Source organism: Peromyscus californicus, unplaced genomic scaffold (assembly GCF_007827085.1).
Source record: "Peromyscus californicus insignis strain IS unplaced genomic scaffold, ASM782708v3 Scaffold_9__1_contigs__length_137607984, whole genome shotgun sequence".
NCBI classification, from domain to species: domain Eukaryota; kingdom Metazoa; phylum Chordata; class Mammalia; order Rodentia; family Cricetidae; genus Peromyscus; species Peromyscus californicus.
Window position 1 is genome coordinate 130,442,741 of NW_026294617.1, and position 14,669 is coordinate 130,457,409.

Here is a 14,669-nt window from a genome sequence, read left to right on the forward strand (position 1 = left end):
CAGATTGAATACTCTGATAGAAATTATTACCCATAAGATTAAATTTCTGTTAAGAAGTCTTGGTGACAAAAGATAAAACTCCAGAAATAGACTGGCCTTCTCCTAATCTGCTTTCCCCAGCAAACAATGTTATGGCTTTGAGAAGTTACTCAAGTGTCTTGTGCCTCAGCATTTACAACTGTAAATGGGAACAGTGAAAATATGGGGTTATTTTGATTGCTAAATGCATTAATATAGGGAAAAGCCCATAGCAAAGTTGGATAATAAGGCTTGCCAAGGATCAACTTACATTAACAGTAGCTTGGAGGGCCAGCAACTTACCACCTATTATTCTCAATTTTCCTATTTGAAAAAAAAATGAGGGGGGGGGGGAAGAGGTGGGATTGTGGCAAAACAGGATATGTGTTATAAATGATGTATAAAACACACTAGATATTTAGTAGTGTAGTGTAACATTTTGATTTATCCTTGTGGATTTCCTGATTTGGAAACTAAAGAATTAATTTCACGGTAAAGAACCAGAGATGTAAAGGTAACTTCGTGGGGAGCAGGCATGCTCCCAGGACAGAGTGGTAACTTCATGGGGAGCAGGTGTGCTCCCAGGGCAGAGAGGCACAGCATGCATGAGGTTCTTCACACCACCCCCCATTGAGAGTCTGTTTGAAGTCCTGTTAGAATGACTTTCTTAACAATTCCATGCACCAATGTGGGGGAAATGTCTAATTCTGGTCCAAGAACAAGCACTGTCCTTCCATGCAGAGTCTTGAAGCCCCTCCCTCAGCTTCAGCAAATGAAACTGAGACAATTGATTGAGGATGTGGAGGGGCAGGCAGTGAGAGCAGGGAGTGTCCCCAAGCTCAAGAAGGCGACAACATTGTCCTTTGGAGAGAAGCCCTGTGGTAGATGCTAACCTTTACCGCCTCCACTGCCTTGCTCTCTCCTGCCGCCAGGAGTAACAGGCTCCAGGAGCTGGCAGTAATGACTGCAGAGTCCTGGGTACCTTTCATGCTTTCTCCCTCACTTCCCAATAGGGATAAAACTTTGGATGTGCGTGTATCCTTAATTTTGATAGGCTTTCCCAGCACTTCACCAAGCAGTCCATCAGGTGAAGGCGAGCTGTTTCTTGCCTCTTTTGAGCCTCTGTTATGCTGTAGCCACTGGAGTCAGAGTCCTTGCTGCTTTTTTGCCTGTCTGCATTTGCTGTAGCATTTGTCAATATTAAATTTAATTTGTGCTCAGAGCACTTTGCTACCGGGGAAAACACAAAGCTCGCTGAACTTTACCTTCCCTGTGTGTTCAGTCCAGCCAGCATTAGCAAGCCTAATGAACTCTGCAAGGTTGTCCTACCCAAATGTAGGTCAACTCTGTTGACTGAACACATTGTGTGTTTAGAAACTGACCTTGTAAAACCCACTTGAAATTTATCTACCTCACAACCCAATGAATCGCTTGTTCTTTTACAATAAAATGTATTTGTGTCCAAGTATCAATCCAATGGGTCAACATTAAAGTGGTCAACATCAACAACAGACATTTATTGAGCGCCTATTGTGTGCAAGGCACTGTACTAGGTGTGGGGCTACAAAGACAAAGGAGAGACAGCCCCTGCCCTCAAGGAGCTTACAATCTAGTCTAACAGACACACACACAGAAAGACACAGGACAGTCAAGGTAGCATGTCATACTGGGGCACAGTACAAAACAGGATCTCAGTCGTTTTTTCATGTACATTTCAATACCCTGAGTAGGTGGGGGAGTGAGCTCTCACCTTCTAAGCCTTCGGAACAGCCTCACCCTCTCCACTTCCGATGTCTTCTGGTGTGCTAAAACCTGGGCGATCTGTAACTCCTCTTGGCCCACCTCCTCAGGCTTTGCATTTTAGTTTTTTAGGGTTTTGTTTTTGTTTTTGAGAAACTTCAGAGAGGGTGACATTCTGTCCTGCTTTGTCCAAGATGACCCTCCATTTAGGACTTAAACTGCTTCCTTTCCCAGTCTAGGCCAGCCAGGAGGCATAGCTCCAGTACCGTTGTCTTGTGGTGGGGTCAACTCCTGCACCCACCATGCTGCTGCTCTAGACCCTACACTGAGTCTGTTCCTACACAGGTCTGGAGTTAATAGCCCCCAGGAAGATCTCACCAACACAACACTGGAGTTTTTTAGAAGACAGAAGGATCTGGAGAGGTTGATGGCAAGGAGATGGGGCCTCAAGAGAAGCAGGAGGATGAAGGAAAAGACTAGTGGGTGTGAAATGTGCAGAACAGGAGAGAGGCTTGGACCTTCTGTTGGGGTAGGACTCCCATGGGTGTGAAATGTGCAGAACAGGAGAGAGGCTTGGACCTTCTGTCGGGGTAGGACTCCCTCTGGGAGTCCCAGGGTCGCTCACCCAGGGTCGCTCACCCAGGGTCGCTCACCCATGGCAAATGTCTGGAGAGGTACAAAATAGGTACGTAGGTATTTAAACAGCCCTGTCTTCATCCTAACAGAATTTCTACATTTTCTTTCACTTCCTACCATTCATTTACCTTCTAAATAGTCCTTTGAAGTTGAAATATAGTATTTATTTCGATATGGAATTATCTGTGTCTGTTCTGATGTAGTTCAGATGGCTCAGAGACAGGGAGGACTGGGAGGCAGAGGTCCACGTCTCCAGAACACAAATCTGGTAGTAACCTAAGGATTCCGAGGGCCGCACAGTTCACCCTTTAGGGCTGTTTGTTTTCATTTAGTTTTATGAAGCTCTGGACTCAGTGCCGTCAGGCCCTGTGTGTCCCCGAATCAGTCTGTTTTTACGCCGAGCCCTAAGGAGTAGAGAGCAGGGTGAGTAAAGCACGGGGCTTAGCTCCCTAGAGCCCGTTTGTGGGAATGGGAATCACAGCCAAGTCCCCACGCAGCACACTGAATATTTACCTCCTAATGTTCTTTTAATGGGCGTTTTCTTGGGTGAATATTTACTGTAGAATATTAAATGTGAGATTCCTCTTTTTATGGGCCATTTGAAGTGATTGATTTTGTTTGTGAATTCCTGTATCTTTGCCCATAATGGCTATCTATTGTAATGGCCTCTGCCAAATGTTCTTGTGTTGAAATAACAGAAGCCATGGATCGGCCAGCTGTGGCATCATATTACTGTGGTCTTAAAAGACAGGAGGAGGCTGATGATGCCACTGGGGAGAGAGGCAAAAGGTATGTAACATTCCAAGTATGACTGAGGCTTCAAATAGCCTGAAATCATGAAGTCTGCAAACAGGGTTTTGTCTCTTTTATATCAGAGTTTATGTTTAATGGTGTTGGATGGCATTAAGTCTGACAGTTCTGAAGTGATAGTGGTAAGACGTGAATTCAATTGCCCACAGCCAGGTCCATCAGCACAAGCCATCAGAGCTCTCGGCTTGTTCTTTAATGCTGCAGTAAAACCATGACCCAAGTGATAATTTCTTACACTTAGCTACACCATGTTTTTGAAAAAAATATATGAAGTCACACATTGTAGCTACATGTGAATTTACAATACTTTCCTGTGAAAGAGCCAAGATTCTGGGCATTTGGTTGCTTCTCATTCTTTTGACTGTTTGAGAGGAGGAAATTACAAAAGATGGGCTTATCTTGATATTCTTTGTGGGCCTTTTTTTTTTCCTTTTAAAAAAAGAAAACCACAAAACCTAAAGTTACTCAGACGCGGCAACGGTAGGTCAGGTGACATAGTTACTCTGGCAGGTATTTCTTTCCAAATTTCCCTAAGTACAGGAATTGTCAAAGGAACCACTTACATTTCAACAAATAATCTCTTCAAGGGATTGTGAAGGTGACCCGTCAATCAGTTGTGTGCAATTCATACTCTTCGGCTTGTGTTCATAAAGTCATTTTCCTACAAAAACTCAGAAGACACTTGAAGAGTGAATTCCACTATGCCTTAGACAGCAATTTCAATTTTTTACTGACTTTTAATAACTCAAGCCACAATAATACTTGGTTTCTGCTGTCTGAATACCTGGACTGTATTTGCAGCTCCACAATGGTACTCTGCATAATTAATAGTTCTACTTAATGAAAGGGAAAGGGACATTATCACTAATTAAGAAGAGAGAAAGAACTGGTGATGTGTGACACCTTTAATCACAAGCCCTGTCCTGTTTGTAAAGTAATGCCTGTTCTCTCATGGCATTAGCAGCTACCTTCAAATCTATCATTAGATACACTAATGCTCCGTTGGCAGCATGCAAAGAAAAGTCTAGTATAGTCTTACTTTTCTGAGCAACATGACTTTTTAAAATGAAAATCTGTGATCCTATTGACCTTGGATTTGAATGAAGTGAGTGAGTGAGTCCTTCCTATTACTTCTAAGACTTGCAGCCAGTGGGTCAGAACAGTTCATGGGGCAGTGAGCTGTGAACTGAGGAATGACTTTGTGATCTCTTCTTTAAAAAGGGCAGCTCTTGGTACTCATAGTCAGGGAACATTTAGAAGCCTCCACCCCTCGCTCCTTCTCTCACTTTCTTAGAGAGGCAAGAGATAGAGTTTGGACAAGAGAGACCCTGGAGGAAACCTGATTTCTACCTGGAGGACCCTACCATTTCACCCTGACTTGAAATTTCCAGCTACTGTCAGAATCATGTCAATCCAGGTGTCTAATCCTCAGAAAGGTCATCGAGAGGCTCATATACCCTTAGATTTGCAAGAGGAACTCTAGGGATCTTCTGGTATATTCTAAAGAAGAGGAAAGCAGAACTTCAAGAGAAATTACTTGTATCAGTTGCTACTGAATAAAGCTGTTGTATCTTTAAATTCCTCTCATTAGCATCTTCTTTGTTTTAATAACATAGTTTTTGGTTTTCAACTTTATTCTTTTGAACGTTTATGTATATTAGAAAATGTTATAGCTGTTCTTGTTATGAAAGAGCAATTTGCCTGAGCCGAGGGGTTCAAGCAATGCTACACATTTCCCCGTCAAATATAGATTTCAAGCTAATAATGAGCATTGTGAATGCAGTAACTCATCAGCCTGATTCTAGGCCATTCCAACCACCATTCAGGATTAAAGAGTCAGGAAGAATAAATTGCCACATAATCATAATCTATAAAAATACTGCCTAGAGTACACTAAAAAACTTTCAATAATAAATAGCAGACATTTGCTTTATGAAAATCATTGGAGATGTGCTCTTCAGAAACATGTCCGTACGCTCAGGCTTTTTACAAAACACAGAGTCTGACAAATGACGAAGCTATAGGTCAGGTTAGGTTATAACCTAATTTAAAAAAAAAAAGTCTTTTGACATGGATGCCTGTAAAGAAATGCAATTGAAGGTGTTGGGCTGCTCCTGCTTCGGGTTCGAAGGCAATCCTTCCACCCTGGAGTGTTCCTAGCTATGGCAGTGTTACTGAAGCGAGGGTTCAGTTTCCTTGTCAAAGAGACAACACTCGTTAGGATGTGTTCATTCTGAAATGGTCTCAGGCCGTGGGGCTCTGTCCATGGTGCTGAAGGGCACCACTGTCCAGTTTCCATTCCCTGCCTGGAGTTCAAGTCCTTTCTCTCATGGCTGACGGTGTGGACACCACACCTTACTCTCTGGCATGTGCACCCCTCAGAACACAGGCTTATCCTCAGCATGATTCACAGGGGGTGATTCTGGTTTCCAGTCTGGTTGAAAAAAGTGAATGTTGAATGTCCGTGCCCAGTTCTTAAACACCCGCTTCTCTGTGATGAAACGGTGGTGACTGCCCTTTCGTCCTCGCTCATGCGAGAGGTACATTGTACATTCATCGGGTCCAGAAGGCTCGTAGTAATGATAAGGTACTGAAGGGTGCTTAGGATCCCTGTGGGAGGAAAGTGAGATAACTGTTAAAGCAGCACAGAGCAAAACAAAACAAAAACTCAAACCACACACAATATAAAATGTGCTTTTTCATTGACCAATTCAAGAAGGATGTTATTCTTATAAGCTGAAAGACACAAATCATATTTTCTCATCAGATGAACTTCAGCAGATGGCTTTTTTTTTGTGCTGAAGCAATAAGAAAACAAAGAGGGTTTTGAGGTTGTAAAACAAGTGCAGCATCAGAGAGCTTAGAAACGTGCTGTTGGATGCACAGGCCGCAGGCTATAGGCACTGTGTGTGTGTGCATCGTTATACTAATGCTTCTAGTTGCCACACTTGTTACTAAACTCTCCAAAGCCCAAGAACATTGGAAACAAAACCAAACCAGTCTGTTTGCCTCCCCACTGCAGCGCTCTGTATCCACAGGGTCTTCCCAGTGAGGCATGATTTAAAGGACAGTACCTGGCCTGGCTCCTCTCTGGGGTCATTCCCTAAGCCACTCCAACCTTGCCCACTCTACTTCAGGCACACTGAACTTTCTGACTGTTAGCTGGACCAACGGCTGTGGAATAATCCTCTTGTACACTGTAAAGATTTGTCACTCGAACTGGTTTGATAAGCACTCATTAGCCAGTAGCCAGGCAGGAAGTTAGGTGGGACAACCAGACTGAGGACTGGGATGGAGCTGAGAGAGACTCCCAAGAAGCAAGATGCCAGAGGACTGGTAAAGCCACGGCCATGTGGCAATACATAGATTAATAAAAATAGGTTAATTTAAATGTAAGAGCTAGTTAATAATATACCTGAGCTAACAGCCAAACATTTTGTAATTAATATAGGCCTCTGTGTGGTGATTTGGGAAGTGGCTGCTGGGAATTTGGGAACACATGGATGGGACAGAAAAGCTCCACCCCCATTTACAACCAACCTTTCCCCTGCCTCAGAGTCTTTGCACTTGAGGATGACCACCTGTCTGGAATCTTCCTCACGAGTTTGTCCTTCTCTCTGTTAGAAATCAAATGCATCCTCCTTGTGATGGTTTGACTGAGAATACCCCATGGGCTCAGATATTTGAATGTTTGATTCCCAGCTGGTGGACTGTTCAGAATTAGGAGGTATGGCCTTGTTGGAGAGAGTGTGCCACTGGGGGTGAGGGCTGGGGCAAGGTTTCAAAAGCCCATACCCAGCCCAGTCTCACTCTCTCTGCCTCCTGTTTGTGGATCAGGACATATGCTCTCAGCTATTGCTCCAGCACCATGTCTACCTGCTTATTGCCATGCTCCCTGCCATGATGGTCATGCATGGACTAACCCCCAAACTGTAAGCAAACCCCCAATTAAATGCTTTCTGTTATAAGCTGCCTTGGTCATGGTGTTTCATCACAGCAAAGGACGGTGACTAAGACACTCTTTGAGTACCTCACCTCCTATCCCCTTCACTCCACCCGTCCATTTCCTTAGCGTATTAATCTCCTCGGAACTGCTGTTGTTTACCTATTTATTGTCTGCTGTGAGGACAGCAATTTATCTCATTTCGGGGACTCTGCCTACTATGGAAGTAATAAACAATGTTTGAATTTCTGTCCTTGGATGGAGTGAGCAGCTGAATACCACACCACTACAGACATTTTCTCCTCTAATGGTTCTAAGTCTGATTTCATGGGGTAAAAAAGAAGACAGCCAGCAGGCAGACACTGTTTTAGTGCCATTGTTGTAGGTGGACCATATGTCCCGTGTCTAGTGTCCCTTGGTCCAGAAATTCTCAACTCCCCTCCTCCGTCCCTTCAGGAGAGACTGACAGTCCTACTATGTTTTCACTATGTCCCCATCTCTGCCTCAGGTAAGAATACTTGATCAATTTCTTCAAGGCAGTAGATCCAGTTCTGACATATGTATGTGCATGTGTGGGGGGGGGGGGCGTAGACTTGTTATAAAGAGACAAATGTGCTCTGGTTTTAGACTATTATCCATTATAGAATAGTGCTCCCACTTCCTCTGAGCTTGAACAGTAGACAGCTTCATCAAGGCTCCTACCAGACAATCTTTGCTGTTTTTATCCACTAGGCATGTTCAGTCTGCTGCCATGTGTGCCTCAAGATAGCTGGGAACACAGCCTGACATGTGTGTAGACCACAATGGCATGTCATAAGGTCACAAGGTTGGACACTCCTGCTAGGGAAAGGAGCAGGCTGTGGAGTAAGACTCTTGCAGTGGCCTTTCAAAACCTGATGTCTGAAGGCCCTCCTCTAAGACAGGCGCTATCCCCAAGATGCTCCTCCTGCTAGCTACCCTCCCACTCTTTTCCTTTGAAGGCGATCAATACTCAGATGAGTTTTAGAGTAGCAGCCTTCCCGGGGTCAGAGATCGAAGTCTTTTATCAGGAGAGGTGTCAAGTCTGTGCCTCTGACAACAGTAAACCTCCAGGCAGCATCTCCTCTTAGGTTAAAGTTGTTCCAGGAAGAGAGATTTATTTCTGTCATGCCAGCCCAGATGCTGTGCTGGGTTAACCCTCTGCATCTCTAATTTAAGCCTGTCTTGGATCAGGGACTGCTCCCCTGCCCAGTCAGTCACTGCAGATTTCACTGCCTACCCTAGACTCGGAATACCGTAAAGTTCAGTAGAAAGCATTTCCAGTACAGCAGACTCATGTTGGAGAAAATTCAGGTCAGAACCGGCCACTACTTATAAACAACAAACAAGAAGGGGCAGAGGAGCTTCACGGTGAACCCTGCCTGTCATCAGAGCACGTTAGAGGCTGAGGCAGGAGGATCGCTGTGAGTTCCAGGCCGGCCTGGGTCATAGAGTGGGACCTTCTCTAAAGCAAATGTAAAACAACAGCAATGCGTAAAAAAATCAAGACTCAAACAAGCAAGCAAAAAAACAAGGTGTATGCATGCAAAATCCATCTCTGTGTGTGAAATCCTTCTCTGCAGGTTCATATAGCATGACTGGGGAAGGCTGCCAAACTCATCTGCCATGCTATTACAGGGGTTATCTTTCCTTTCATATCAATTTGGCTTTTCAATGTGATTCACCCAGGTTTTAGGCATCTTATTGGCATCAATCTACTAAAGAAACAATTAGCTTTCTAAAAATATCATGTGATTGATGCAGCATCTAGGAATAGAGGGTAATTGGAAGTCAGCTAAAGGATGCTGGGGATCAATTTGCTTATCCAGGAGGGCCATCTCTTTGAGTGAAAGTTTATTGGGTTCCATATTGATCACCTACAGGGAGATTAGATTTATGTATTTGGGTACCAGGCTTTCAGAGGTGTCCAAGTGGCCATTCATGGAAGTGAAAGTTATTTTCAGATTTTAACGCTTAGTCCAAAGAACTGAAAAGCCCTTTGCTGGGCTTGGGAATGCAGAGCTGAGACAGGGTAGGAACTGCCCTCTAGGGTGGGAATCTGCCCTCAGCTGCAATCCACTTTTCCATTCAGAAAGTCTTCCTTTGCTTCAGGTCATAAGCCTTTTTTGCATCTCCAACATGCCTTTGCCTCTTCATATTCCTCATCCCATGAAAACCATCAATGTCTGTGAATTTCCATATGCCAAAGATGCGTTCAAAGGGATTTGGCACTGGACTTCATGTCTGGGGCTGAGCTGGGGCAGATTGGCCCAGAGTAAGTTCCCCTGCCTGTCTTAACTTCCTAAAGTCAAGTTCCACAGTCTCAACCAAAGGAGGACTGATTTGCTCTTTCTTTTTAGAGAGAGCAGATGAGGAGGGTGAAGGAATTATCATGGAAGCTTTAAGGAACTCTCACCACCAGCATGCTGCTGCCATGGATTCTGGTTTAAGTCATGCGGAGAGGCCCCAGCACAAGTGGTTTTTGGAGTGCCTTTAAGGTTGGGCATCAAAATAAATATCAGCAATATTGGATAATCTAACTCATGAGGCAAAATAAATATCTACAGTCCCATGAGGATTGCAATAAGGAACTGAATAAATAGTTAACCAGTGGAGAAGTAGCCTGTCATTTCAAAAGAATTCCAATTAGTAAATATAGAAAAAAGGAGGAGATTCAAAATTACTCCTAGGACAGTGTAGCAATTGTTGAAAACAAAGTGTGCCAATCAACCATTGGTAGGGAAGAGATGGGAGAAATATGTTATCTGCATGGTCTTAATGTATCTCCCTCAAGATATGTGTTAATGACCTTGTGAAAAATAGTCACTGTACAATGAGTAAATTCAGCAGGAATTCTGCCAATCAAATGATTGTCAGCAGTGAGAGGACAGAGACACAAGTTCACATTCCGCCCTCTCTAGTTTGAGGCCTTTCCTTGGTAACTTAAAGGGACCTCAGCTCCGGCCAAATTAGGATTTGTGACTGTGGTGCTGAAGGAACTCTAGGACCCATCGGTTTAGTGAAGCAAAGTTGGTGATATTATTAATGATATTTTTAATGCAGGTTTAAGCACGAGGATTAAAGGAAGGAGAGGCACTCAGAGTAACACATGCTCAAGTAGAGGTGTGTGCTCTGAAGAGAGCGCAGGGAAGTAAGACATACCCAAGCATGGATAGAGGCTCCTCAAGGGAGATAAGCAATTAATGATCCCAGAATGAGCCATTTGTACCATTTTAGTGGCTCTCAAGTTTTCTCCTAAAAGGCCCTCAAGAAGCCCTTTCTTTCCTTTCTCTCCTGATGAGACACATGAGGTGGCTCCATGATGCTGGCAAAGACTCAGACCTTCAACCAGATACCCAGACAGAGGACATTTCCCCCTTCTTATGTCCCCAAGGATCCTGCCTTAGCACCACTAGTAATAAACTATAGTACCGCCACGTACAGTTTGATAGGAGATGCTCATCACATCTGTGGTCCCCTCCCCAGGAATGAATAACAGGCTAATTACAGGGAAATATCAGATAAATCAGATGCATGGGGAATTCTAGTGCCTGAGCACTGACCAGTACTCTTCAAAGGTGACAAGGTCATGGAAGATAGGAGAGGTCTGCAGAGACTGATGCTGGCTGGGTAAGGTGCTGACATCCTGAAAGAGGTCTTGGAGGAGATAAAGGCTATTAGCAGAGCCACATAAGGTTTCACTGAAGTCTGGAATTTAATTGAGTAGCACACTGATGTTAATGTCTCAGTTTTGGTAATCAGACCACAGTTATGCAAAATCTCAGCACAAAATAGTCAGAGGAAGGGCAAATAGGCTCTTTATGCACTACTTTGGCAGCTTTTATGTAAATCTAAAATTATTTTAAACACATATATTATAAAGGCTGTATATTTTATTTTTATATGTATTTCAAAACAAACAAAACCAATGCCTTAGGATATTCTTTTCTATTCTACCCATACAGGCAGGGTAGAGAAGGGGCGTGCGTGTGTGTGTGTGTGTGTGTGTCGGTGTGTGTGTGTCCATGTCCGTGTGTCTGTGTGTAACACGAATCTTAAATGGTCTTATTAATGAAAACAAATCTGGAGCCAGGTATTGGGGTAAATGCTGAAAGATCAGAGAATCAGAACAGGCCACAGCTAACCTCACCTCTCCAGCTTCTCAGCCAATCCTGTTTCCTCAGACTGGAAGCCTCTGTGTCCTCATCCAGAATGAATCTCAGCTGAACTGCTGCTCAAATGCATAAAAGCTTAACAGACCTAGTTCCTGGTCCTCACACCTTATATTCCTTTCTGCTTCCTGCCATCACTTCCTGAGATTAAAGGTGTGTGTCTTTTCCAAGCAAGACATGAGATCTCAAGTGCTGGGATTAAAGGCATATGTGCCACCATTTTCTGGCTTCTATGTATATTTAGTGGCTGTTCTGTTCTCTGACCCCAGATAAATTTATTGGGGTGCACAAAATATCAACCACATCTGTGTGTGTCCACGTGTGTATGTTACATGTTCACACACGTGCTGCCATGTTTGTGGAGGACAGAGGACAAACTGAGCTGTTGTTCTTCGGGTGCTTTCCCTTTATTTTTGGAGATGCAGTCTCTCATTGGCCTGGAGCACACCGAGCCAGTGAGGCTGGATGGTCAGGAAGCCCTAGACATCTCCTGTCTCTGCTCTTCAGTCCCGGAACTGCAAGCTTGTGCCAGCGCATCTATTTCCCCCATGGGTTCTGAGACGCCAACTCTGGTCCTCGTGATTACGAGTAAGTACTTTACTGGCTGAGCCATCCACCTCAGCCCCAGGGGACACTGGCTGAGGTACCCAGCCCCAGGGGACATGGCTGAGGTACCCACCCCAGCCCCAGGGGACATGGCTGAGGTACCCACCCCAGCCCCAGGGGACACTGGCTGAGGCACCCAGCCCAGCCCCAGGGGACATGGCTGAGGCATCCACCCCAGCCCCAGGGGACACTGGCTGAGGCACCCACCCCAGCCCCAGGGGACACTGGCTGAGGTACCCACCCCAGCCCCAGGGGACACTGGCTGAGGTACCCACCCCAGCCCCAGGGGACATGGCTGAGTCATCCACCCCAGCCCCAGGGGACACTGGCTGAGGCACCCAGCCCAGCCCCAGGGGACACCTCAGCCAGTATCGACATTGCAAGTACCTCAACTCTTAGCTTACATGCTCTGTTTCCATCCCCATCAGCCCTCTCAGGTAATCATGAAGCTTCCACTGTACAGATTAGTGTGTGTCCCCCAGGTAGAGCTCAGTGCCTGGATTTAGGCACAAAATCTGCTCAGGGACCACCCAAGTTGCCAGACTTGACCATATCAGTCCAGAGGCCTCAGTACTCTCCATATACTAACACATTTAATCTTCCCAATGGCCTTGTAAGGAACATGCTAAACTTAGGCATAGAAAAACTAAAGAAGTTTCAGAGCCAAGATGGGGACACCATCAGCTCACTATGAACACACTACTCTTAAGGGATGTTTTATATCTTGGCTAAACTTCTGTCTCCCAGGTGAAGTCTCTGTATTAATGGTCCCCATGTTTCTGCCTGCCCCAGCCACAGGCAGTAAGAGACAGCTTGCTTCCTGTTACAATTCTTCCAAGGACCTCTCTGGAGGACCTTCTGAGTGGTGTTCACTCTGTGTGCTTTTATCTGAGTGTTAAGCAGGTAACAGGTTCATGCACGTTCTGTTCACCAATATAAATGTCATCAGGTGTTTGCAATGTTCTATTTTCTAAAAATACTTTGCAGGTAATCTGAATAGTCGTGATATTCCATTATATTATGGAAATGCAGGGGAGGGATACTTCAATTTAAGGGTTCAGAACATTCCACCTCAAAATATGGTGTCTTCACGTTGAAGAGACAGCAGATGCAAAGTCATTCTTTCCCTGCCCTTGCCCCATGAAGGGACCTTTAGAGAATTCTTGACTTTCCTGTAAAGTAGACCATAGAGCCTGCAGCCCAGAGGAAAGAAACAGCCTTAACTCAGGGCAGAGATGACCAGAAAGGCCGAAGAAAGTTGCAGGAACTCGGCCTGATTTATCATCACTAGGCCATACTTCTTGTCTAATACTGCTTCACAAAGGTCTGCTTCCTTAAAACTAGCCTGAAAACACCTTTCCCTATCCCCTAGAGCCCGGGAACTTTCTAGACACACTTCTGTGTTTGGCATAGTACCCAGCATGTCTGAAACTCAGGAAATGCTTGGAGAGCAGAGTGGAATGAACAGAGGCTGTGTGCCTGGGTTACTCTGCACTTGGCCCGCGCCAGAGCCCTTTAGAGAAAAACCACTGTCACAAAGCAGCCCTGCCTCTGCCCGTGGGACTCATGAGCCACCTGGATTGCCTACTGAGTAGCCTCTTCAGCAAGAAATTAGCTGGTCACCTTGGAAGCCTGTGGCTTACCACCGCATCTGGGGAGCACGGAGCACCCAACCCCAGCTGTTTATCCTTCAGAGGAGAGCAAGCCACAGTGCTCTCCTGAGCACCCATCCTGACTCCTAGGTGGCAGGCACCATGATGTTTCAGAGAGATCCACCCCTGGGAGGCAGCAGCTGATGGAAGCCGTCAGTCTCGGGTGCGCGTTAGCCACGCTGTGGCAAAGCTGGAGGAAGTGGTGAGCCGCCAGGAAGAAGCGCACTGTAGTGTCATGCTTCACTAAATGTGAGCCACACAGGTGGCACCGCCATTCTGTACCTGCCCACCCTAAGTGTCCTATTCTGCTCAGGGGACCATTGCCAAGTAGGAACTGTCCCTGCCGCTTCTGCTGGCAGTTTTATTAATGCTCACTAGCTAATAATTCTAGCAGAATCAACTCTCTGGTATTCATGATACCTTTGAGATGTCCTTCACATTATGGATGAGATATTAATTTAGTTCCATGACAGTGATCACTCTGAATCATTACTCCACTAATTAATAAGAAATGATGGCTAGCAGAGAACTGTAAACTTGGTAATGTGCTAAGTATGACCGGAAATAAGATTATTAGGTAGAATTTAAATGCTTGGTCCATTATTATCGCAAATAATTTACAAAGGAAATGATATTAAAAATACTCACCATAACTTAGTTTAGAAAGCAATGATAACAGAGCTTTCCTGCAATTTATAGTCCATTCAAAGGATGGATTAGGCTCCCTATCTGGAGACGGCATGATTTAAGGGGCTACCATATACAGAATAATACATTTTGATGCTGTCACTGGGGCAGCACACCATTAATTCTCTCCAGCTTTCTGAACACCAATGGATATGAAGTCTGGTAAGGGAGGATTGGTGGGGGTTGGCACTCAAGCCCCTCTCTAGGGATCCAATGCTGGCCTCTACTGACAAAATATGAAGTTACCATTTGCTAATTACGCCTTCCATTCATCATGTCCTTTTATTTGACTCACAATTAATGCTTTGAATCAAATTCTTTTTTCTCTAGATTGATTTTTAATGTATGTGTGTCTGAATGTATGTGTCATGTGTGATGGTGCCTGTG

At 44.8% G+C, this 14,669-nt stretch overlaps 1 protein-coding gene across 1 annotated transcript in view; it reads right to left on the minus strand.

The window, feature by feature from the left end:
• Window positions 1–1,514: 1,514 nt before the first annotated feature.
• Window positions 1,515–14,669, minus strand: part of St6galnac5 (ST6 N-acetylgalactosaminide alpha-2,6-sialyltransferase 5) — a 173,326-nt gene continuing 160,171 nt past the window's right edge. The window contains exon 5 of the mRNA XM_052730208.1: window positions 1,515–5,814. Coding sequence (XP_052586168.1) covers window positions 5,583–5,814 — 232 coding nt within the window. The 3' untranslated portion in view covers window positions 1,515–5,582. The remainder of the gene's footprint in view (window positions 5,815–14,669) is intronic.